This window comes from Sinocyclocheilus grahami, unplaced genomic scaffold, assembly GCF_001515645.1.
Source record: "Sinocyclocheilus grahami isolate Dianchi unplaced genomic scaffold, SAMN03320097.WGS_v1.1 scaffold36.1, whole genome shotgun sequence".
NCBI lineage: Eukaryota > Metazoa > Chordata > Actinopteri > Cypriniformes > Cyprinidae > Sinocyclocheilus > Sinocyclocheilus grahami.
Genome location: NW_015505215.1, coordinates 337,208 through 363,835, shown reverse-complemented (window position 1 = coordinate 363,835; position 26,628 = coordinate 337,208). Strand labels below are relative to the sequence as shown.

General features: G+C 37.9%; 1 protein-coding gene across 1 annotated transcript; it reads left to right on the top strand.

Annotated features, from left to right (window-relative positions):
- Positions 1-3,841: 3,841 nt before the first annotated feature.
- On the top strand, positions 3,842-8,646 carry LOC107581653 (hyaluronan synthase 2-like). Its single transcript, XM_016267276.1, has 3 exons — positions 3,842-4,468; positions 6,758-6,859; positions 7,435-8,646. The coding sequence occupies exons 1-3, from the start codon at positions 3,842-3,844 to the stop codon at positions 8,362-8,364; spliced, it is 1,659 nt and encodes a 552-aa protein (XP_016122762.1). The 3' UTR covers positions 8,365-8,646.
- Positions 8,647-26,628: the final 17,982 nt, after the last annotated feature.

Here is a 26,628-nt window from a genome sequence, read left to right as displayed (position 1 = left end):
GTTTTCTTAGTTATTCCTTGTGATTATTATTTTTAATTAATCATTTAATTAATTTATTGTTATTGTTATTATTATTATTATTTTAAATATCTCTACAACTTGCCATTTTTAGCTGAAGTCTCTATGGCTAATTGCCTGATTAACTCATACCCACCCCCATTTCGGAAGTTTGAATTGTCATTGAAAATTAGGTTGAAGTTGGCGGTCAGAAGGATACAACCTTGGCCATGTGCCTGAGATAAGACCCAGCTGTTCTCCATGGTCTACTAACAGGCAGCAGAAGTTGTGTCAAGCCCAGGGGACTTTTAGTGACCAAAGTTCATTCAATAACCTAACTGCAGTTAGCCCTCAAGGCACTTATAACAACTTGTGGAAATGACACATTATTTCTTCTGACAGTCTTAACCATTAGAAAAACAGTGTTTTATTTTGGAACTGAAGGTGAGACATAGTGAGGTATGAGAGAGTCCAGGAAGGTTGAAAGGTATAGAAACAGGCATGGAGGCAGGATTTTGGACTAAGCCAGGCGGCAGCAGCCTGAACAGCAGTGAACATGGTGGCCACAGCATCTGACAAGGCCACACCACAGAGCCGAGGCAGAGTGATGGATGTGTCTTAGTGCTGGTGGTTGGATAGTTCCTCTGGGAGGCGGCTGTGGCAGTTCTCCACCACATCAGAACCACCCTCTTCTGAGAAGCAGAAGCTTCCTCCAATGCCTAGGAATACACTGGGGTATCTCAGAAGGACAGGATGTACAACATGGCAGTGTCTCTAGTTTTGTGTTAGTGCCAAAATTCCCGCTAACACAATTTCAGTGAAACAGATTTAGTTTATTATACCTATCTTTGTTAGGACACTTGCACCAATCCTTTAAAGCTATCTCTTTTTTTTAGTAGTCTAAGTGTTTTGTTTGAAATTATTTTATATTTTATTTGTTTATATATATATATATATACATTTAGAATTTAGAAAGTATTTTACACTATGGCTGAATGTAGGGGGAGGTAGATTGTGTAACTTAATGGAGACTTTTGGACTTTAACTTGGAGGAGCTTCCTTTAAACAAAGCTTCATTTAAAACACAATAAAGGCCATCAATGACAGTTGTTAAGCGGCAGGAAATCCACGGCTCAGAGCTTAACACTCCTTTTGTAGAAATTGGATAGAAAAGTAGGAAATAATTTTCATTTAGCAACAGTGGATCCTGTGAGATTAGCAAAAAAGTACTGTATTTATAATCCATCCTATGTTCATTTAAATATTCAAATATTAAATAAAAACAAATAAAATATAAAAATAATTTCAAACAAAACACTTAGACTACTCAAAAAAAAGATAGCTTTAAAGGATTGGTGCAAGTGTCCTAACAAAGATAGAACATAGATAGGTAGAATAAACTAAAGTTGTTTCACTGAAATTGTGTTGGTGGGAATTTTGGCACTAACACAAAACTAGAGACACTGCCTTGTTGTACATCCTGTCCTTCTGAGATACCCCAGTGTATTCCTAGGCATTGGAGGAAGCTTCTGCTTCTCCGAAGAGGGTGGTTCTGATGTGGTGGAGATCTGCCACAGCCGCCTCCCTTCAGTCCCAAAATAAAACACTGTTTTTCGAATGGTTAAGACTGTCAGAAGAAATAATGCGTCATTTCCACAAGTTGTTATAAGTGCCTTGAGGGCTAACTGCAGTTAGGTTATTGAATGAACTTTGGTCACTAAAAGTCCCCTGGACTTGACACAACTACTGCTGCCTGTTAGTAGACCATGGAGAACAGCTGGGTCTTATCTCAGGCACATGGCCAAGGTTGTATCCTTCTGACCTCCAACTTCAACCTAATTTTCAATGACATAGCCACACACCCTGCACATTTACAACAGGCAATATTTGCAAAATGCTACATTTTTGGAGGTAAAATTTGTGGTATGTTTTTGGTTACGGTTTTCCCCCCCCCCCCCCCCCCCAATTAAGGCTTGATCCCCCCAAAGAAAGTCACAACAGCAGCATGTATTCTTGTAACATACATATATATGTATGTTTCAGTAGCCTTTTTAAACACACGCGTAATTAGATTACAATTATTAGATTATATATATAAAATAAGCAAACTCATTTTCTGCTGGTGTTCAGAGGGCGTTACAGGCATGGGTCCATTTTGGCTTACGCAAATATACTTTTCCTGCACTGCAATATTTCATCCACCTTCAAAGCTTGAGTTACAGTGTAGTGTTCCCCACTGAGGATGATTCAACTCTCAGTGATCCTCGATGCTTTTTATCTCCTCCCTGCTCTGTTGGATCACAGCCAGATAATATACACAAGCTAATATACATACAGGCAACTAGTAATGCAAACAAAAACATAATATATTTAACTGCTATTCTAGAACCATAACAACAAAGATAACGATAACTATATTAGCATTCACACCAAGGGATGATAACATTGTTTATTATTACTGCGTGATGGAGTTTTGTCATAAATGCTCAAGCTCACTAAAGTTGATCTGAAAGTGATTCCAACAATATTGTTACTCTGTGTCGTTATCATTATTTTTGCAGTTTGGGCTTCCCTGTTCACATAGAATAACTTTATATTTATCGTCCTTGGTGTGAATGGCCCAAATTACCATATTTCATTCAGTCAGAAAAAATCTACAGATGGCAAATGTTTCACACAGGACCATTTCATCTACGGGATTATCTAATGGGGCGCATCCCCCTATTCACAACGAGATGAGTCAATCTGCACATGTAAACCCTGCACATTTATCCTTAGAGACACAAAGCCTGTACCAATTTGTGTAAACATGTGAAATGAATTCACTGACAAAGACAGCAATGCTTCAGATATCCTTTACAACTGTGATTAGTGTTAGTGTCCTTTTAGGTGTGGGCTACTTTTTGTCTTGTCAGCAGTCTTAGCACTTTCAAATGAGCCGTCATCTAGAGTTTAAACAAGACATGAAAGCAGGTTTGGGTATACCCCGAGAGCAGTACAGGCGTTTGAGACATTAACACCACATGCTTCTATTAATCCAACAGGCTTGCACGTGTCTATGTGGATAAGGTGGGGTTTGGAGGGTCCAGAGGACCACGTAAACATGCACGATGACGTTAGACTCACACTGTGCTGTAGTCCATCAGATCAACCTCCCTCTCAGGCCAGAACTGCTTAATAATTTGAGCCTAGAGGAACAATATAAAAGATAAAACTAGATTTGAGTCGTGAGCGCCGATAAAACAAGACGGCATCATTAATACAATGGCCGTCTTCAGCAGTAATAAGACAGAAGGTATTTAGTAGAGCCCGCTGAAATCTAAATTTCACTGTTCATGTGTTCCCACGGAGATATAAACAGATGATGTCAGAGGGTGGTGCTGCATAGTCACGTCTGCCAAGCAGATGGAGAACTGCATTAGTTAAGAAACTTGAAACAAATGGTCATGAAGACTGCTCAGATATTCAGAAGAGGAGGCAAGAGGTAGAAATATTATGCTGTCTGAAATATACTGACGGTTATGCGGCAAGAATAGATGCATGTATTCTATGCATCCATTCGAGCAAAGAACTGTCATCGTCACCACAAAGCTGTCCACACATCTGCTTTGATTTTATTTATGAGTGCTGTCCATGAAGTTGTTCTGAAAGGGATGGTTCTGCCTTATGTCATTCCACACTTCAGTTCCTCTGCGAAACACAAAAGAAGATATTTTGAAGAACGGTGGACAAAAAATAAAATAAATAAATAAACAGTTCTTCTGATTTTTCAAAATATCTTCTTTTATGGTCCAATAGTGGCAAATCATGATATATACACATGATATCCTATTTTTATTTTCAGATGAGATGTGATAAAGTGATCACCTACTTGAGGATTGTTGGGACGACACTGTTCGGCATTTTGCTGCTTGTAGGAATCTCTACTGCTTATATCATGGGGTATAAGCTAATAACGACTGCAGGCAACTACTTGTCCTTTGGTCTTTATGGGGCAATTCTAGTCATTCACCTCATCATCCAGAGCTTGTTTGCTCTACTGGAACACAGGAACATGAAACGTTCCCTGGAAACACCGATCAAACTTAACAAGTCACTGGCCCTTTGCATCGCAGCCTATCAGGAAGACCCCAAATACCTGAGAAAATGTTTAATATCAGTGAAGAGGCTCACCTACCCTGGGATAAAGGTCATTATGGTTATTGACGGGAACAATGATGATGACTGCTACATGATGGAGATATTTCAGGACATCATGGGCCGGGACAAGGCAGCCACATACATTTGGAAAAGCAACTATCACCAGAAAGGACCAGAGGAAACCGAAGAATCGTACACCGAGAGCTTGCAGCACGTTTCTCGCCTGGTTCTCAACAATAAGTGTGTGTGCATCATGCAGAAGTGGGGCGGGAAGAGGGAGGTCATGTACACCCCCTTCAAAGCCCTGGGAAGAAGTGTCGACTATGTACAGGTGAGTCTATCTCTCTCAGGCAGCTCAAGCCTTGCCTAGCAAAGTACACGGGGGCAACACAGGCAAATTGTACAAAGAAGCTTTTGTGACTTCATAAGGGGATGCTAGGCTGAAGCATGTAGTGCACCGAGAGTGAGGAAAGTACATTCCTGGATAACACTGATGCTGTTCATTGAGGTACTTCTGTGGGAATTTGTTTGCATATCCCGAGGCTATTTCTGGCACTTCCAGAGCAGATCAGTGGTATTTTCCATGCCATGTTGGAGCACATACACACGACATTGATTGGTTATTTAGCTCAAGGGAATGTGTCCCATAAATACATGTACATACATAAGACACATAAATACATTAAGTGAAAGTGACGTGTGGTCAAGTGGTCGCCGTGATTTTGCCAAGTAAGACATGTTCCTGGATCAACATCTTTTGTTGATGGATCAACATTACTGTCCAACATTACTGTACAGACTTAACCCAATCCCTACCCCTAAACCTAACCCTACCCATAATTTATTCCTAAAATCAGAGGGAAATGATAGCTGATTAACAAGGGTGTAGAAGCACCTAATCCTGATTGTAAGTCTAAAACTGACATTTCCTGAAAGGAATTATCTCTCAATTCTGATTGGCTGATTGGAATGATGCTCCAGGATCAACTAGGATGTTGATCCAGGGACATGTTGTACTTGGTCAAATCACGCTCACCGTGGTCAAGTATGGTGTCCCATACTCTGAATTTGTGCTCTGCATTTAACCCATCCAAGCGCACACACACAGCAGTGAGTAGTGAACACACACACACACACACACACACACACATGGAGCAGTGGGCATTTTTTGCTGTGGTGCCTGGGGAGCAGTTGTGGGTTCGGTGACTTGTTCAAGGGTGTTATTGTGTCATGATGCATTCACTCCCCCAATCAACAATCCCTGCCGGTACCGAGACTCGAACCTGCAACCTTTGGGTTACAAGTCCGACTATCTAATCATTAGGACATGACTGCCCCCTCTAACCATTAAACCCTCCAGGACCTTTTCTGTGGTGATTTATTCTAAACGTGTAATTCCCACTCCTGAATATTTACAAGCTTCAACCAAAGAAGGCTAATTATTTTGGAGAATTTTATAATGGCACACAGTTAAGAACAGCTGTCTGCATGTGTTTTCACATCACAAAATAGACCCTCTGTTGCTTTGGTAGACTGCTACATGATAATATTTACTTTTATTCAAACTATTTGCAACAATATGTCTTTCTAAAGATTTATAAGTAAAACTAGTGATCAAATGTCCTCTTATGTTATCCAAACATCTGTGCAATCGATTTTGATGTAAGAAGGATTCAGGCTCACCAAACTCAAAACCTAGAAGAACATTTGAACTCCGAAAATGTTTTTGCATTCCACGCCGCTGCTTTTAGTTGTTTCTCTGTGTAAATATGTGTTACATATTTGGCTGTTTGACACATAAACATCACGTTCCTAAAAAGCTGTGTCAAGTTGAAAATAATGTGTTTTGTGCAGACAGCCTCTGAGAAAGGTAAGCCCGAAGCTGTCATTTATTGGTAATTTTGTGAAGGCTCCCTTGTATACTGAACAAATTATGTTATTTTATCCACATGCCACCTGGTTCCAATGAGATCCCTGACCTTTGCTCTGAGTGTAGAGCCCTAATTGTGTTTAACTTATCAGTGATCTTGCTACTTGGCTTGTGGTTAGTCTCACTATGGGGTATAGTTATAAAAGCAAAGTGGCATACATGACATTCCCTGGAAAAAGCGAGATAACCTCTGGGAGATGCGTGCTTAACGTTTCAATGATAGAACACTTAAACCAAATCGCTACTGATATTTGAACAGTGTGTCCTCGTGTTTGATGAGCCTACATTTTTGGCTCTATAACTGAACGTGTAAACCAGAACTTAATGATTAAGATGACTTCCGGGAGAGACTGATATACTTGTCCCAACATATTTAGCAGCATATTTAATTTATTGTGACCAATCACACAAAGACAATCTGGTTTCTATAGATGTGATTGTGGAAAAGAATAATATTTGCAGCAAAGAAAAATCTCTTCGAAGGAACACATGTCATATTAATGATGATATTAGGCATCTTTTAATTTGTTGAACAATGTGATGCATCAGTACATGTGGAGCAAACACTGGTTCAACTTAATTTCTCAGAGAACATTTTGTTCAAACATATGTAAAATGCATCACTGCAGGCATTTTCATATTTTTCAGTGCTTATCTTTTTTTGATGTACCTAAATTATGCTGGATGCAGGTATGTGATTCAGACACCATGTTGGACCCGGCCTCCTCAGTGGAGATGGTGAAGGTTCTGGAAGAAGATCCGATGGTTGGAGGCGTAGGTGGAGATGTACAGGTATGTGTTCTCTAGCAATTTTAACAACATACTGTATCACTCTATAGAATCAAGCATTTTAAATAATTTTGGAACCATTGTATTACATCCATATGGGGAATATCGGAAACATATCTAAAATTCTGCATCTCAATATGATTCCATTGATATTAAATGTAATTTCTATTATACTTTTAGAGTTAATGTAAACATGTGGATTTCATTCAGTATAAGCCTCCTGTATCGCTACATGGACTGAAAATAGTCACTGTAACATCTAGATTTAGGGTTTCAAATTCATATTCAGAGTTGTTGTTTTTTGGGGTGTAGGAGCCTGGGTGAATTGATAAAGTTGTTCAAGGTACTTAAATATTCAAACATTTTGTGTTCAGATAATGCATATTACTGTGCATCCTGTACAAAGAGACTTTAGATCTGAGATGGATTATCATGATTCTTTAGTATTTCAGTCTACATCCTGTGCTATTTCCATACATGGTATATGCATCTATGTGGCAGGTGACCAAGACCATTCTGTATGTTGAACTACAGAGTCACTTTGATTTCTAATCCTGTTTGTTATTCTGTCCCTCTAGATTTTGAATAAATATGAATCGTGGGTCTCCTTCCTCAGCAGTGTGAGATATTGGATGGCGTTCAACATAGAAAGAGCTTGCCAGTCATATTTTGGGTGCGTTCAATGTATCAGCGGGCCCTTGGGGATGTACAGGAACTCCCTGCTTCATGAGTTCCTGGAGGACTGGTACAATCAGACATTCATGGGAAGCCACTGCAGTTTTGGTGATGACCGCCACCTGACCAACCGAGTCCTGAGCCTGGGATATGCCACGAAATACACAGCCCGCTCCAAGTGCTTGACCGAGACGCCCATTACCTACCTACGCTGGCTCAACCAGCAGACCCGCTGGAGTAAATCGTATTTCAGAGAGTGGCTTTACAACTCCATGTGGTTTCACAAGCACCACTTGTGGATGACCTACGAAGCCGTCATCACCGGCTTCTTCCCCTTCTTTCTCATCGCCACTGCGATCCAGCTCTTCTACCAGGGCAGGATCTGGAATATCCTTCTGTTCCTGCTGATCGTCCAGGTGGTGGCGCTCATCAAGTCTTCGTTTGCCAGTTGCCTCCGTGGTAACATCGTCATGGTCTTCATGTCCTTCTACTCAGTGTTATACATGTCAAGTCTGCTACCGGCAAAGATGTTCGCAATAGCCACCATAAACAAATCTGGTTGGGGAACGTCTGGAAGGAAGACCATCGTGGTAAACTTTATTGGACTTATTCCGATCTCAGTTTGGTTCACCATTCTTTTTGTTGGCATTATTTATACAATAATCCAAGAGACCCGAAAGCCTTTTCCAGAGTCTGAAAAAGTTGTTTTGATAATCGGCGCAATCGTGTATGCCAGCTACTGGGTCGTGTTTTTGACTTTGTACGCTGTCCTCATTATGAAGTGTGGCAAGAAGAAGAAAGGACAACAGTATGACATGGTTCTTGACGTATAGTATTTCCCAGTGCCCTTCATCTTTTCTTTTCTACGTTTACATTAAAAACAATCTTAGACTGCTATCTGAAGGGGACAGGAAGTGATCCTGTAAGGAGACATCGTTGCTGCTGTGACTGTTACTAAGGATTTTCCTTTGAAGTGATAAAGGAAAAACATTGTAATGTGTGAGTTTTGACACTCTTGATGTTTTAGTATTCCACCACCAAATGACAACTTTTTTGCACTTTCACGTTCACTCTCATTATGCATAATGCTTGATGTAGAACTTTAAGGAACAAAATACCTCTTTTTGCATTGTGTGAGTGTTTGGAATAGAGTCGATGATCAATTTTTAGTAATTTATGATTTTTTTTTATTTAGTTTGTTTTTATATATATAAAATATATTATGCATACATTTTTAGACTGAAATCCAAAACAGAACTTCTGAGTATTTTTTTTTTGATTGTGCTGTACTTTGTATTTGCATAATGTATTTTATTGCCTTTTATATAGACTTGTTTATTTTTTGCTTTGCCACCAAAGATTCTCTATTTTCATTAAATATGAGGAAATGTAACTCTTTAAGACTTGCCTATCTGACCAAAATGTGAAATTAAGAAGCTGGATTTGTCTCTGTGATGACAGCAATAAAAGGCAAATTTAGGGATAAGTTATTCATTGACAAGAAAGGCGATGAACCTGTGTTATTATAATAAGTATTACATGGAGGGAAGACCAGTCTATTTATACAACATTATGGTTTATAGCTTTCTTCCATGTTTCTTAGCAAAATGTTTGTAATAAGAAATTATCGTATGCTGGTTCAGTTGAATGTTTTGAATTGTCCTGTCAAAATAATTGACAGTCCCACACAATCTATGCAATTTCAGCATGTGCCAATATCACATTGCTATGCAAATTTTCCAGAAAGTGACAAAGGAGCATTTGTATAAAAATGAGGCACAGATGCCTCTTGTTATTGTTATTATTTCACACAATCTTATGTCATCCATCAATGTCCAGAGCATTTGCAACTTTTCCAGTGATGCCAAACCTTCATTTCCAAGTAATGCCTTGCCTTAAATTCCTGGAAAAGCCCTGATTTTATTTACCAGGATTATTTAATGTTTACCAAACGTTTAAGAAGATTATGATTTGAATCGTATATATATCAAAGGGGCAACATGTGATGATGAGTGAAGTAACTTTGTTTTACAATAGACTACGGATTGTAATTGATGAGGGCTTTTACTAAGGCAGTATTGTCAAAAAGCACTTTTGTGTTTGTGCCAAATAAAAGAAAATACTTTATAATGCGTATCCAACATGCTGTTTCCTTTGTAAGCATCATGTCCTTAAAAAATAAATATATGACCTGATGAATCTGTTTTTTCGCTCTAACTCTGGCATCTGTTCGTATTCCTAAGCCCTCAGACTGCTCTTACACACACGGGCCTTGCTTGGCCTTCATTCTGCTATTTCATCAGCAACTGATGAGGGATGAATAGAACAATTATTTTCACACTGTATCAGGAAGGACGATTGCAATGGCGATGCTTTTTGTTTATGACATATACAGTGTAAGCAGGATGGAGCACCCATAGCCGGAGTCTAGACTGAGTACTTTAAGATGTCTACAGCTCTACAGTATAATCCCTATGCACAAGCTGTCATGTTAGTCTATAAATTAAAGATGATTTCATGGCTCAGAGTAGAGATGAAACTCACGGTTCTGTAAAAAGAGTTTATTATTCTGTTCGTAGCCGTAGTCTTGGCAGGCAATATCCATCTGAAACACTGCTGACAACTCTGAATTGTGCCCATGGCAGTCTTGGGAAAACCTGGGGCTGATGACGGCATGAACCCGGGAGCCGTCTTCCTTGACTGTCCAAAAAATTCCTCATCCCAGACTTTGTGTAGTCTTGGCAGCTTCGGCTACAGTGCTGTGCTTGTCCACTCGGCCACAGGTGGAGAGAATTGCATCTGAAAGCTACAGTCGTGTAGAATGGGGCAAATTTATTGCGGTCAAGACATTACTGGACAATTCATGAGATTAAATTTGAATCGAACTAGCCACACCCCAAATGAAGATAAATCAATCAATCTATCTATCTGTCTGTCTGTCTGTCTGTCTGTCTGTCTATCTATCTATCTATCTATCTATCTATCTATCTATCTATCTATCTATCTATCTATCTATCTATCTATCTATCTATCTATCTATCCATCCATCCATCCATCCATCCATCCATCTATCTATCTATCACACTGGACACACCAAATGGCACAAATCACACTGAAGACTTGTAAAACACTAACAGTGTCTGCAGATGAGCCACATGCATTGTCAGTTTTATATTCAAGAAGGAACATTTAATTATTATTATTTTTTAATCATTTGAGCTGCATATTTATCATCTAACTAGTTATTTTACATCCAGTTTGTCCCAATTTGTTTAATAGAACTGATTTTTTAAATAAACACTCAGATGACATGGACAAATGCCATTACAGGCTCATCAAATCTTCTATGTATACACATTTGATCTGAAAATGAAAGATGATGTGACTAATAGAAGCATGATGAGAATAATCAGTTAAAGTGTGGCCTGAGTGGCCTACTGTGAAGGTTTAATGGACAGATTTAATAATATTTGGCTGAAATATTCCTTCAGATCTGCGAATATCGAAAACATTGCATACAAGATGAGCGTTAACCATTGCTGTTTTAAAACACCTTTTTTACCCTGTCAAAATGAGCTCTGTTTTTAGCAAGCCATTCTAGTCCATGTTGCTTTAAATGCTAATGAGCTCTGCTGACCCCGCCACTCTCTTCTGAGCAGTACTGATTACTTTAGCTGCGAAACTTGCTTCCTAGCACATATTAGGAAAGGCGATTTGCAAAGATTCATAAAAAACCCTTATACTCACTTCTTCTGTCGCTGAAGCTGGATCACGAATGATTCGCGCGAACATAGACGCATTTAGGCAGATCAGGGATCGGCGCATTCCCTTCAAAACGAAAGTAAAGCTAATCCTCTGCGTCTTCAGCAGCTCAGGTGTAGGGAGTAAATGACGACTGCTATATTCATTCTTACATCCAACAACAAAACACCTCAATTGCTTAATCGCAGACATTCTTGTCTTCCCCTGCACCGGAGTCGACACAATGACGGACAGCTCACAGCTCACTCAGGCGAGTCTAAGGTAAGACGGACTTGCCAATCAACTATCGTGGGAGGGGCCTGTGCAGAACTACGTCATTCTGACAGGAGTCTCAGAACAGCCTGATTTGATAAAGGGGATTTTAAAATAGGGATTTTTTTAAAAAAACACTGGGTGGATTTTTATCATTATAGGATGGATGTTTACACACACTTCCAACACACATTTATGTTCAAACAACAACAAAAGTGAATTTTGCATCCGATGACCCCTTTAATACAATGCAAACTAAATGAAGTGGTCACAAATGTTCACCAGTGGCCAAGTTGCAGTCATTCTTTTTGACAAACATCATCTATGCTCTCATATCCATGAGAAGATCTTTAGTGAAACAGCACAATATTTTGCTAAACTCACATAGAGAATTCTTAAAATAAATAATAATAATAAATATAACTTGGGGAGGTTTTAAATAATCATATACTGTAAAAATCAACATTACAAACAGCCTTCATTACTGTTATTGTAGTCTCTTTAATAAAACAATAAGAGTGCTTTAGAAGATTTTAGTTGAAAGTGCTAGCACGTTATACATAATTAATGTAGAGGTCAAAATGAACTCAAATCTTTCAAGTCTCTTGAGTTTAAAAGGTCTTGAAGTTACTTTAAGGGAATAAGGAACCATTAGCTCTGAAAACTTGGAGAGCCCCCTTTCCTTCTCTGGCCTACTCTTTGTATCCTACGGAGCTTTATGACTGTTTAAATTAATATAACTCAGTCATGCAAGATATCAAAACAGACTATGGCTGTGAAAAACAAAATCATGTTTTTAAGGGTGAGAGGTGTTTCTGTTCACCCTTTGAAAGTTTTGCTCACACATCATTAAAATGCAGACTTGGGCATCCTGGTGTACTTTTGTTTTATTTTATCCCCAAACATGATTTAAGATAATTAATCCTGAAATGATCACGCAAATGTTTTTGATAAGGGCAGGAGTGTTCCTCTGTACTTCAACCAAGGGTTGCAGCACAATAAAGTGCTTTCCCAATTAGAAGTGTAATTGGTCAAATTGGTGAAATTAAGTAATTGGGGTTAAATTTAGAGGGATGGAATGTGTGGGGGATAGGCCAAAAGTTGACTGAGGTGACCACCTATCATAAAACCAGAGACATGTAACTCAGTGTAGCCCATCACGTGGAGTCTTTAAACCCCAGGCTGCCCATTCAACATGGTTATAAATCATCCTAAACTGAAAGTTTGGGCAGATAATATCCACAGTGATGAAGACAAATGGTCCCTTTGCAACATGCAAGTTCCTAAAGGATATTCCACTGAGACAGCAGTCTTCCAGTATTACCTATTGAAGAATTTCTCACATCACCCAGATCTGTTGGGTATTTCAGCAATCGGTGTGTTAATTGGACCAAGAAGAATCAAATTTGCAATGTCAAAATGAGGTCATGGGTTTTAAGCGACAGGTCCAGTGTGGAGCTCTGCTCTACTTGCATTGATCTGTCTCACATGACAGGAAGTATCATATGGAAAGGTTATTTGAAAGACTGCATGGGGGGAACTGGCAGGTCAAAGGTTCATTAGGACGCGCAACCTTTATTGGTCACTTTTGTAAACCTGGTGCCTCAGAAACTTCCTGTAAGACTTGTGAGACTTTACATCCATACAGACTATAGTGAAACTAAAATAAAGGCAATAGTTGGCATGGTTAGTTGAATTAATTGTCAAGTCACAGCACATAAATAAATAAACAAAAACAAAAATCTAAATTACAGTGACACTCTTACAATGGATGTGAATGGGGCCAATCAGTAAATTTGAAAATTATCACTTTATCAATATATAGTATAGACATAATATGCATATTAACATGATGTGTTTGCAAACTTACATACAATTTTCACTTTGTTGCCATGACAACATAACACCATACAACCTAAAATGACTGAAAATGACTAAAATTAAAAATATCATTTGAATATCTTTACAGCTCAAATAATACACACATTTTAACAAAAGAGTTAAGAAAATTTAAAACTTCACATTTAAGCTTTATTTTTTAAATCCACAAAAAAAAAGCAATTGCCAAAACTTCACCAAATTCTTGATTTTTCTTTTCTTTTTCTTTTTCTTTTTTTTCAGAAAACAAGGGGTGAGTCAAAATTTAAAAAATTGAATTCACAAAAATGTATTCTTTAATCCAGCTCACCTGCTTTGCTTGTTGGGTTTACTTTAAAAATCAGAGTATATTGTAATAGAAAAGCAGTATATGATACGGTATATGCACTTCTTTTTTTACTGAAGGTTGTAAGATGCTACAACTGCAAAATAGTAAGTAAACAAAGAAATGAAAATGAAAAAACTTCTAATTATTAATTAAGTTCATTATTTTTCAAGCATTATTAACTTTATCTAATGTTTATAACTTTATATAACATTAAATTTAATGTCTAATGTTTTTATTGTTGTTGTTGTTTTACATTGTAATTCAGCACTCCTGGCTTAAATGCAAGCAGCACAAATCATACTGTACAGATGAATTTGTTGGTTTCCTTTGTTTCGTGTGTCTAGATTGAATCTGTTCAGTGCTCCATTTTTTAAGTTCCTCTTGGCAGGCTAAGTCTCCTTTATTTCTGCATCCAATAAAATGTTTCGTGTATCAAAACTGAAGAAGGGAGGTGCCTTAAAACACACTCATTACTCATAATCACATTCAAACAGATTACAGAAAAGTACCCAACACAGCGAACCAAACAACAAACCAACTTATCCAGATGTTAGAGCCAGACAAGTGTATTACTTGGACCAAGGTTTGTTTGAGGGGGAATTTCTCTACAAGAAGACAGATGCAAAGACAGCAAAAAAAGTAGAAAGTAATGAAAGAGTATAATTTTGCACAGGGTGAGTCTCTTGCCAGAACAGTGTATGAAGTGCAAACTGCAGAGTCTTTGAATCAAATCTTTCGCTTTGTGTTTATTAACCTCTAGCAGCAGGGTCTGACAGCTTCATCCATCATACTCAACATCCCTGTGTGAATGAAAAGAGATGAGTTCTGCTTCCACTCTGAAAATTACTCTAGAAAAGAGATTTATCATCATTTCGTTTACATAGAACACACACAGATGTAATGAGTGAGCACTTCCTCGAATCTCAGTCTAAGAGGAACAATAAAGATATTCCACCAGGAGCAACTCAGGTCAAGTTGAATTTGCAAATCATGCGTTGATATGCGCTGAGTATGTCATAACGTCACAGTGATGATTTGGTGCAATGTTTTGCTCATTTAAAGTGAAAACATTTACATTTTATATAAAAATGCACTTTTGGTGCATGAAGTTAATGAGCCATTTGTTGAAAACTTAATGTCCACTTTAGCTAGAATATAAAAGCCTTTTCAGAAACAATACCAGATTTGTTGTGTAAAGCATCTCTGTCCATATTTTATTTAACCACTTTTATCTGAAGTCCTTTAATACGGCTTAATCCCAGATGCAACAAATACAGTCCAAGTTTCAGAGCCAAAAACAGAGCAGAAAAGGAGAGAGAAACCAAAAACACAGTGTTTGTGAAGAAATCATGCCAGCTTGAATTCTCATAAATGAAGAAAACAAATGGTCTCTTTACAGCACAGATTGCTGTTGGGTCTCCCCTGAGCCTGATGATTAAAATTAGCTGGCTTTTTCAAACATCGGATGACGAATATGTGAATAAGATCTGTTAGGAGACTTCAAGATCTGCAAGCCAAATCATGTCAAAGGTTGTGAATAAATAGCGAAAAGAAGAAAAATTCACAGCTCAGTATCTTTGCACTAAAAATAATTTTAATGATATTAATATTTGTGTTTATGCAAAACAATCTCACAGCCCTCTACATACACAGTTCATATCAGCAGATGGTGAGAGTGATTTGACCAAGTACAACATGTTCTTGGATCAACATCCTTGTTGATCCTGGAACATCATTCCAATCAACCAATCAGAATTGAGGGATAACTTTTCAGGAAATGTCTGTTTTAGGCTCACAATCAGGGTTAGGTGCTTCTACACCCTTGTTAATCAGCTATCATTTCACACTGATTTTAGGAATAAATTATGGGTAGGGTTAGGTTTGACAGCCTCATCCATCATACTCAACATCCCTGTGTGAATGAAAAGAGATGAGTTCTGCTTCCACTCTGAAAATTACTCTAGAAAAGAGATTTATCATCATTTCGTTTACATAGAACACACACAGATGTAATGAGTGAGCACTTCCTCGAATCTCAGTCTAAGAGGAACAATAAAGATATTCCACCAGGAGCAACTCAGGTCAAGTTGAATTTGCAAATCATGCGTTGATATGCGCTGAGTATGTCATAACGTCACAGTGATGATTTGGTGCAATGTTTTGCTCATTTAAAGTGAAAACATTTACATTTTATATAAAAATGCACTTTTGGTGCATGAAGTTAATGAGCCATTTGTTGAAAACTTAATGTCCACTTTAGCTAGAATATAAAAGCCTTTTCAGAAACAATACCAGATTTGTTGTGTAAAGCATCTCTGTCCATATTTTATTTAACCACTTTTATCTGAAGTCCTTTAATACGGCTTAATCCCAGATGCAACAAATACAGTCCAAGTTTCAGAGCCAAAAACAGAGCAGAAAAGGAGAGAGAAACCAAAAACACAGTGTTTGTGAAGAAATCATGCCAGCTTGAATTCTCATAAATGAAGAAAACAAATGGTCTCTTTACAGCACAGATTGCTGTTGGGTCTCCCCTGAGCCTGATGATTAAAATTAGCTGGCTTTTTCAAACATCGGATGACGAATATGTGAATAAGATCTGTTAGGAGACTTCAAGATCTGCAAGCCAAATCATGTCAAAGGTTGTGAATAAATAGCGAAAAGAAGAAAAATTCACAGCTCAGTATCTTTGCACTAAAAATAATTTTAATGATATTAATATTTGTGTTTATGCAAAACAATCTCACAGCCCTCTACATACACAGTTCATATCAGCAGATGGTGAGAGTGATTTGACCAAGTACAACATGTTCTTGGATCAACATCCTTGTTGATCCTGGAACATCATTCCAATCAACCAATCAGAATTGAGGGATAACTTTTCAGGAAATGTCTGTTTTAGGCTCACAATCAGGGTTAGGTTGTGAATAAATAGCGAAAAGAAGAAAAATTCACAGCTCAGTATCTTTGCACTAAAAATAATTTTAATGATATTAATATTTGTGTTTATGCAAAACAATCTCACAGCCCTCTACATACACAGTTCATATCAGCAGATGGTGAGAGTGATTTGACCAAGTACAACATGTTCTTGGATCAACATCCTTGTTGATCCTGGAACATCATTCCAATCAACCAATCAGAATTGAGGGATAACTTTTCAGGAAATGTCTGTTTTAGGCTCACAATCAGGGTTAGGTGCTTCTACACCCTTGTTAATCAGCTATCATTTCACACTGATTTTAGGAATAAATTATGGGTAGGGTTAGGGTTAGGGGTAGGGATTGGGTTTAGTCTATATTTTTGGACAATAATGTTCATCCATGATCAACAGAAGATGTTGATCCAGGAACATGTCTTACTTGGCAAAATCACGGGGACTATCAGCAGATACAATTTTGACATTGTGGTGAGTCACATGGGACTCACTGTTCTCATCTAGTGTGTATCTTCAGAGAGAAGATGAATGGACTAGATTTGCCATGTTTAGGTCCAGACAGATGCTGAAACTTTTTGGATTTGGATTTGGAGGAAAAACTTGTGGAAAAGTGAAATTGATTAGTCGAGCAGCATTCCGAAAGTGTTTCACTGATTCATTCAGGAATGAAATAAATGATAAACAAATCTTCATGAGTAAGTCATTGAATCATTCACTCAAGTGAATCATTGAGTCATTCACTCAACTAGGTCCAGACAGAAACTGGACCTTTTGCATTTTCTGTGTGGATTTGGGGGGACAAATAGCAGAATCTTGGTCCTTGAATTTGATTTTGGTCAAGCAGCGTTCAGAAATATAACAGTCCAAATGCACATTGGACTTCACCTTTTTAGCGATGCTTTCTGCAGGTTATATAATTTTCGACTGCAAATGGCGATAAGTGATTGTCTTCGTGGGTAAGTCATTGAGGCCCTGTTTACACTAGTGCGTTTTCGTTTTAAAATGGCGTTTTAAAATGAAAACAATCCTAGTCAACACTTGTGTTTTCACTGCGTTTCAGAAACAATCTCCGTCCACACTACACAACTGAAAACGCATGTCACATGACCATTCATGCAGGGACAACAATGAGCATGATGTTATTGTTTACACGGTCGTCAAGAATACACAGAGCAAGTGTTGGCAGCCACACCATCGTTTTCAAAAGTCTCCGTTTTGGTCCGTCTACACTGAAATGCAACCTCTAAAACGGGTTCTGCAGCGTTTTCGAAAGTCTCCATTTTTGAGGGTCGAAAATGCTGGAGTAGTGTAAATGACAGGTCGTAACCATAGCAAAAGTTATGCATTTTAAAATGAAAACGTACTAGTGTAAACGTAGCCTGAATCAGTCACTCAGCTAATTCATTTAAAAACTTTAATTCAAGATCATCATTACTGTGTTTTGCTCAGAGGCATGCAACCTTTGTTTTGCTTTTGAACTATCTATATTAGCTGACCACAAATAAACTAGCTCGGAATATAGTTAATATTGGGCATATAAATGGCTTTATATGAGGTAAAATATGTTAGAAATGAACATGCAATTTTGTGATTGGGTGTTGCAGTCCTTTGATTGAAGATGCATCAGGATGCAAATTTATTTAATATGTTTGGTAGTTTGATTTTGATGCTATTTGATAATTCTTTGCATTCAAGATGCTAAATAAACCAGGGGACTTCCTGCAACTGGAAGAATAGATGACTAACACTGCTGTGCTCACAAGATAGGAGTGCTGTTCTGTTGGATCCTCTGGGACTGGGTGTGGGCTGGGACTGGCTGTCAAATCCATGCGGCATTGTGCTTTATATTACAGAAATTATCTAGTCATTTGTGCAACATCTGTTCACTCACTTACATACGACAGAGCAAACACCACAATCTCTTTTACACGTTTGTGAGCAGCTTTTGAAATTCAAACCACATGATTTAAGAGGCACTCCCAAACTTTTTAGGTTCGAGGTTTTGTATCATGAGCCAAAGGGATTTAAGGAAGAAGGCACAGTTTCAAGATGTAGCAATGAGCATGGATAATTCAGTCTTGATTAACTGCAGTGAAGAAGAGATGAATTAACCCTTTGCACGTGGAGTATATTAAAAGTGCATTACATAATATTGAAAAAAACTGCACAATTTTAAAATTGCATGACCTTGTGCCATAGTGTCCAAAAGCAATAAGCACGAATGAAAGTTACTGAAACATTGGTGATTGCTATGTTAATATAAGAGTTTTATACAACAATTCGTTCCAGTCCTGTAACTTGACACTTAACACTGCACTGGCTCCCTATTAAACATTGTATACATTTAAAATCTTGCTTATTACTCATAAATCCAATGGTTTAGCTCCTCAGTACTTGAGTGAGCTCTTATCGCATTATTGTCCTTCATGTCCGCTGTGATCTGAAAACTCTGGCCATTTGATAATACCTAGAATATCAAAATCAACTAAGGGCGGCAGATCCTTTTCCTATCTTTCGCCCAAACTCTGGAACAATCTACATAGCATTGTTCGGGAGGCAGACACACTCTGTCAGTTTAAATATGGATTAAAGACCCATCTGTAACATTGGGAGGTGTGACAAAGCAGTAGGGGATCTTACAGGATTTATTCAAAAGAGTGGGCAAGGCAGGGTCACACACCAGCAAACAGGTATAATCCAGGACGAGACAAAAGAGTAATCTACAAAACAGGCGAAGGTCAGGGCAGGCAGCAAACAATCGGAAACAAGGAAACAGTCCAGGGTCAAAACACTAAGGCAGGGATCCTCAAATCTGGCCCACGAGATCCCCTTTCCTGCTGAGTTTAGCTCTAACCCTAATCAAACCCACCTGAGCATGCTAACCAATGTCTTCAGGATCATTAGACGATCACAGGTAGGTGAGTTTTGATCAACACATTGGCCCTCCAGGGCAAGATTTGAGGAACCCTGCACTAAGGCAAGGCAAGAAAACAAGGAACTAGGAAAACACGGAAAGACACAGGAACTAGGGAACGCTGCAGGCTAACAATACTGAGCAATGAATGAGTGAAAAACCAGGCTTTAAATAGGGGGAGACTGATGAAGGTAACCAGACACAGGTGACTGCAATCAGTGATCAAGAGTCCAGGCAAAGTATTATGGGGAATGTAGTTATTGAGGGAGTGACAACAGTCTGGGTTGGAGTGCCCTCTGGAGGAGCTCATGGGCACTCCAGGTGGTGAACGTAACATCTCTTTAGCCTGGCAAAGACATAACACACAATCACTTTTCTATAATTCAAATTCGTTAAAGGACTGTTAGGCTGCATTAATTAGGCCAACCGGAACCGGGAACACTTCCCACAATACCAGATATACTCGCTACATTGTAAGAAGAATGGCATCTATGCTAACATTAATCTGTTTATTCTTATTCTGAGGTCACCGTAGCCACCCAAATCCAGTCTGTATCCAGTCCAGATGGTGGATCAGCACCTATAGATGACCTCTACAGCTCTGAATGTCAGCGGAGACCATGTCAACTAGAATAACCCTAGAGAGAGATCCCCTGTGAAGACCTCGTCGGCCATCGGCACAAGACCATGAGAACCAGATGAGCCCTCTGCTTAATCTGACGTATGTTGCAGCCTGGCACATATTTTTCCTGTTTAACACTGTACACACTGTGTTTATATAAAGAGATATATAAATTAAGGTGACTTGACTTGACTTGATTAGCTAAAAAGCATCCTGTCTTTGTATGTGGAGATCTAGAGCATCTTTGGATTCGTTAGAAACTATTTATGTTGGTGGAGAAAAAAAATGTATACAAACTAACTTGCCAAATTTGTCTGAAATTTAAATTACTCCATATTTACATACTTCTTGTTCATCGAATTTCTGCTTGTATTTGATATTGCTTAAATAAATGTAATGTTTAAGAGTATATTATTGACATTTAAAACTGTAAGGATCACGGTTAATACCACATAAAAAAAACAAAGTTTGTAAACGGACAAACTGTTTGTAAAAAGAGATTTTGAAATATTTATTGGTTTAATCCCTGCATTAGAACAGAAAAGACATGTAATGTTTAAGAGTATATTATTGACATTTAAAACTGTAAGGATCACGGTTAATACCACATAAAAAAAAACAAAGTTTGTAAACGGACAAACTGTTTGTAAAAAGAGATTTTGAAATATTTATTGGTTTAATCCCTGCATTAGAACAGAAAAGACACGCTAAAATAATAAGTCTGTCTTGTTCAAACTATTTCTCTGGCATTTCTCTGAACATCTAACAACAGTCTGATTTTTGAGAACTGATTCATTTGTCGCAATTAATCATGGTTCTATTGCATTGTAAATTAAATACATCCTTAGAATATTCTCTCTCCATGCATAGACAATAATGCCAGTCAAATGCAGGCTAACTGCACTTTTGGCAAGTGGAAAATTAAAAACAGATGTCCTGACAGAGCGCAGACAGAATATTGCTGTGAAGTAGACTGGAGGTACAATGTCTGTGATGGACAGGGAGAGAAAACTCAGTAACTGATGACTCTCTCTTAGATTTTCCTTTCCTTAACATTTGTTCATGCTGGACATAAAGCACAAAATGTAGCAAGACTGATTACCAAGACCAAAAACTATTTATATTACATAGAGCTAAATAAAGTTTTAAGGTAGGAGAAAATGTATGGCATATAAGAACTGCACAATATCGCTTTCTTTCTTTATGTGATTGCAGACAGTTAAACTGTATATCCTGAAATGGCATTTTAACTTTGAGTGTTTGATCATTGAATGTGTATTGGCATGAGTAAAGCCTATAATGATTGGCAGTCATTTAGGTTTGATTAATTGGCAGTTGTAACAAGAAATATTTTACACATAATTAGATTAAATATAGTATAGTGACATTCAGTTGTGGGAACACATAAATTAAATCAGCCATAATCTATTTTAAATAGCAAATTTTAAAGTCAATGTAAATTTTCCAACACATTTTACTGTCATAAATGTACATTGGTCCATTACCAAGTGAAAGAGAATATTAAATGAGAAAACATATAGAGCGGGAATCTGTTGGATTGTGTAATGTGAAGTTACTTCAATGCAAAGACTTTTCAGAGAAAAACACAAGATTATTACACCTTGATTAAACATTACAAAACGTCTAGGTTACTTGTGTAACCCTCGTTCCCTGAAGGAGGGAATGGAGACGTTACGGCAGTCGTGACTGACGAATTGGGATCTCGCCCGAGAGCCCAATCACCTTCGAGTGTTAACTAAACAAGCCAATGACAGCACATCAGTTTTTCGCTGAGGAGCCGAGACTACGTGCCCCGGCCGTACAGCGGTGGTACAGCAACCGTGGCGACGGAACGTAACGTCTCCGTTCCCTCCTTCAGGGAACGAGGGTTACACAAGTAACCTAGACGTTCCCTTTCAGTCGGTCACATTCTACGTTACGTCAGTCGTGACGTCGTTTCTGCATCAAAATCCTGAACGGGAGCTTGTGAAGGGCCCGGTTCAGCACGCGCAGGTCCAGGATTGGTCGTAACCCACTGCCTTTCTTGGGTACAATGAAGTATAGGCTGTAAAAACCTGACCTAACCTCGGCTGGAGGGACCGGCTGTATCGCGTCCTTCGCCAGCGGGACCACGATCTCTGCACGCAAGACAGGAGCATCCCTGTCCAGCACAGAGGAGAACCGAATGCCCCTGAACTTGGGAGGGCGCCGGGCGAATTGAATCGCGTAGCCGAGTCTGATGGTTTACATGAGCCAGCGAGACAGCCTGGGGCATGCTAACCAGGCCCCCAGCGACCGAGCAGGCGGGACTAGGGAAACCACCGACGTACCTGCAGTGGGGCAACGCAGTGGAACATAGGGACCCAACCCGGGAGGCTTCCGTGCGTCCCAGGGTAGTGCAAAGTTGGTTTCATATAGTTGAAAATGTGATATGGTTTTCATACCATTTTCATGGCATGCGCCTTCTTCCATTCTTCACCATTTCCACATACAGTGTTGCACAAAGGATTTGACACGTGAATCCATAACTTGTAATGTAAAATTTTGCTTTTCTTTGTCAAAATGAAAGAAATGGAACTCAAAAACAAGATCCAAAAACAGGAATTTTAGCTTTCCTCACGGTCAAAAGACTCTCTAGCACAAAATCCTTCTTCAAATTGTTATGCATAAAACTAGCTGAAGTCAATACAAATAACACAAACTATACATATATCAAGAAACAAAATCTCCCACATTAGTTTTAATCTCTTTTTTCCCCCATATCTTTATGTTTTAGTTGAGTTGCACCACACTTGTTTTTATCATTAAAAAGGTCAAATGTTCTGATTTAAGAGACTTGACATTACATCTGAAGGGCTTTATGATATAATTTCCTGTTTTATGTTTTTTTCAGCATGTTGGTTGGACCACACAACTTTGATTTTTGCTGATAAAGTTTTGCAAGTGCATTGAAGCACTTATGTTAAAATGATTTTTTTTTTCTGCATTTTTTTTACGTCCCATAATAAAATATCTAAATAAATTTTAGAGCAGAAATGAAAAACATCCTCATCATATCAAGATATGTACGTATCAAATCATTGTATGTTTGAAATGAATTGCTTTCAGTTATTATTATTATTATTATTTTGTATAAAACATTGTGCAAGACACTAAATCCCAGGTTTTTCTAGAGGGATTGTACTATTATCGTCTCGAATATACTGTAAATTAGATTCTGCCTAGTGACTATTTTTTAAACACACAGAAGGAAAGGATGGTGATGTTACCTACAGAGGAGCCAGGAGCAGAAGAGCAATATCTCAACATGTGTGACAAATGATTATTTAGAGTTCATAAAAAGATTTTGAGCACAATTATTTGATTAGATGCTTTAATTAATGGTCTTGCATCATGGGAAACATTGTGAGCAGATTATTAATCTGCCCTGGGGAAGCCAGGTGCCTGTTCTGCATTAGAGATGAGAGAGGGCATAGTGAACAACAAAGAGTATGAGAGAGAGTGATACACATGAAATGAGAAACGCCCTACGATTCGTTTCAGACAGGGACTCATGTGCACATGTGGTGCAGTTTAACGAGGGCTATAAGACGCAAATTTGAGGGAGACAGAAAGAAATGATCGAAAGGCCAGTGAATGACTGAGTGAAACTCTGAGCGCCAAGAGCTGTGATGCAATAACATCAATATTATCACTGCAAGTCCTTGGCTGTGATCTTTATCTGGCCTGCGGTGGAACCCTTTCAATTGCAAAGACCACCACAGACTTGATGTACTTTCCACGTTTATCACTGTTTGTCTTGATATTTCATGTTGTGTAATCTTGATGAAAATTGGGCAAAATTTCTACTTATCTGTGTTGGGGAAGATACTTTGGTCATTGTTCTGCCAGTCAAAAAGAAGCTATGCTAGGAGCCAATATATTTTTTAAATACACATATTACAATCATATTACGATTTATTCCAATCAAACAACATTTCAAACAGGGTATCACCTCCCTAAAATCATCAATAAACATGCTGTGTATTGTAAATAATATAATGATATATATGTAAAATAATTGTGCCAGTAGTAAAACAATACAAACGGGACAAAAAAAAAGCATTTTAAGTTTAGAAACATTTTGAGCAAGTCCTTGGCTGTGATCTTTATCTGGCCTGCGGTGGAACCCTTTCAATTGCAAAGACCACCACAGACTTGATGTACTTTCCACGTTTATCACTGTTTGTCTTGATATTTCATGTTGTGTAATCTTGATGAAAATTGGGCAAAATTTCTACTTATCTGTGTTGGGGAAGATACTTTGGTCATTGTTCTGCCAGTCAAAAAGAAGCTATGCTAGGAGCCAATATATTTTTTAAATACACATATTACAATCATATTACGATTTATTCCAATCAAACAACATTTCAAACAGGGTATCACCTCCCTAAAATCATCAATAAACATGCTGTGTATTGTAAATAATATAATGATATATATGTAAAATAATTGTGCCAGTAGTAAAACAATACAAACGGGACAAAAAAAAGCATTTTAAGTTTAGAAACATTTTGAGTCCCCACTCCCTTGCCTCACAGTGCTTTGGTACATGCCTTCTTTCCCCCTTTACCTCACCTACACACACAAGTCCAGTGGGAGAGAACAAAATTCTTCAGTAGTTGTGGAACTCCATTAAATAGGCTGTCAAGGCTATTTTATTCACTTTAAACATCAGATGAAGTGATTCTTTAAATTCTTTAATAAGACCTACCAGCTCTGCATATATAAGTGAAAAAATAAAGAAATAAACAAGTTTGAATGAGTCAGAGTTTGTGCATTGATTATAGACACATGACACTTTGTGTTGTAGCTTTTTATTACACTACACCACTACTTGTAAAATTTACTGCAACCCCAGCTAACAGGGAACATTCTCTGAAAAGTCTGGCAAAGTTATGAACAACAAAATTTTTCCAGTTACATTGATAGAACATTCATTCAAAGTTATCGGACTTTAATAATGTTCTCAAAACTTTAGCACAAAAACATTATATATTTTTCACAGACATATTTTTGTTAGCTAGGACTGTACTGCAGCTAACTGTTAGCTTACTGGAAAAGTCATAATCATGTGTGAGTGACAGAGTTTACCCTGGGTTACTTGCAAATGCAAGGCTAAATCTGTGGCCTCTTGTGGCGCTGTAGCAAATCACTCAGAGTTGAGCTGTGTGAGTAAAATTGTGTGATAAATCATGAACACTGGTTTATTCCCAAACCACTTACTTCTCTGAACTGAAAAAAAGTATCAAATAAATAGCTGTATAAATCATCTTCTAAGCTTTTGTGTCTCAAGAAAGAAATGAAACACTAGATGGTGTGATATCAGACTGTACTAGAAAACTTATTTTGGAACTATAGATATCTGCCTTTCATTTGATTATGTAGCACAATGAAAAGTGACTGTATTCAAAACCTTCTGCAATTACTGCTGATGTCGATGGTAATCAGAGCAGTGGTCTTTTGTGCAATATGTCATGACATAAGGTCTTCTGAAATCTATCTATCTATCTATCTATCTATCTATCTTTTGTGCAATATGTCATGACATAAGGTCTTCTGAAATCTATCTATCTATCTATCTATCTATCTATCTATCTATCTATCATCTGTCTGTCTGTCTGTTTGTTTTTATTCATTTATATCTAAGTATTTTTTATTTGGAGTCACCATACTTTTTCATTTGCAGGCCATTTTACTTTTTTCTATTGTATTTCTGACAAAACAGGATATTCCATATGAAAAATGTAGGACTAGACACTAATCATTGTACCTATTGGAAATTGATTGGATTGTGAACAGAGTGAGTTTGTAAAAACTATGCCTGAAAAGCTATTTGGCTGTTGATTAAAATGATCTGAAATTATCCCAAATTCCTGCAAATAAGATAAATAAGACAAATAACTTGTCTCAGAGGAACCAACCAGATTTGCATCTGAATTTGATAGTCAGTGACCAAACACATACATGCGTTTCAAGCAACATGAGGATGCATGTGTTGACATAATTTTTAGTCTTAAGCAAATTATTCTCACTTTTTACTTCATGCAACTTAATAGTCAAAAGATTTTCATTGGTTGTGCTACAAATTTGTCATTGTCAAAGTAAATATTGAGAAGGTCTACCACAGCATCTTCCTCATCCGCTTAAACATCCCAGGAATTTTTTCCTTTGCTATTGTTGCCTTCGCCTTTTTCAGTGTGGAGTTTACAGTGGAGACCGTTTTTTGATTTCCTTTTATCTTCCTCATTTTTTTCTAAAGCTGCTCTTGACCAGTGCAGTGCATTTATACTTAAACATCCCAGGAATTTTTTCCTTTGCTATTGTTGCCTTCGCCTTTTTCAGTGTGGAGTTTACAGTGGAG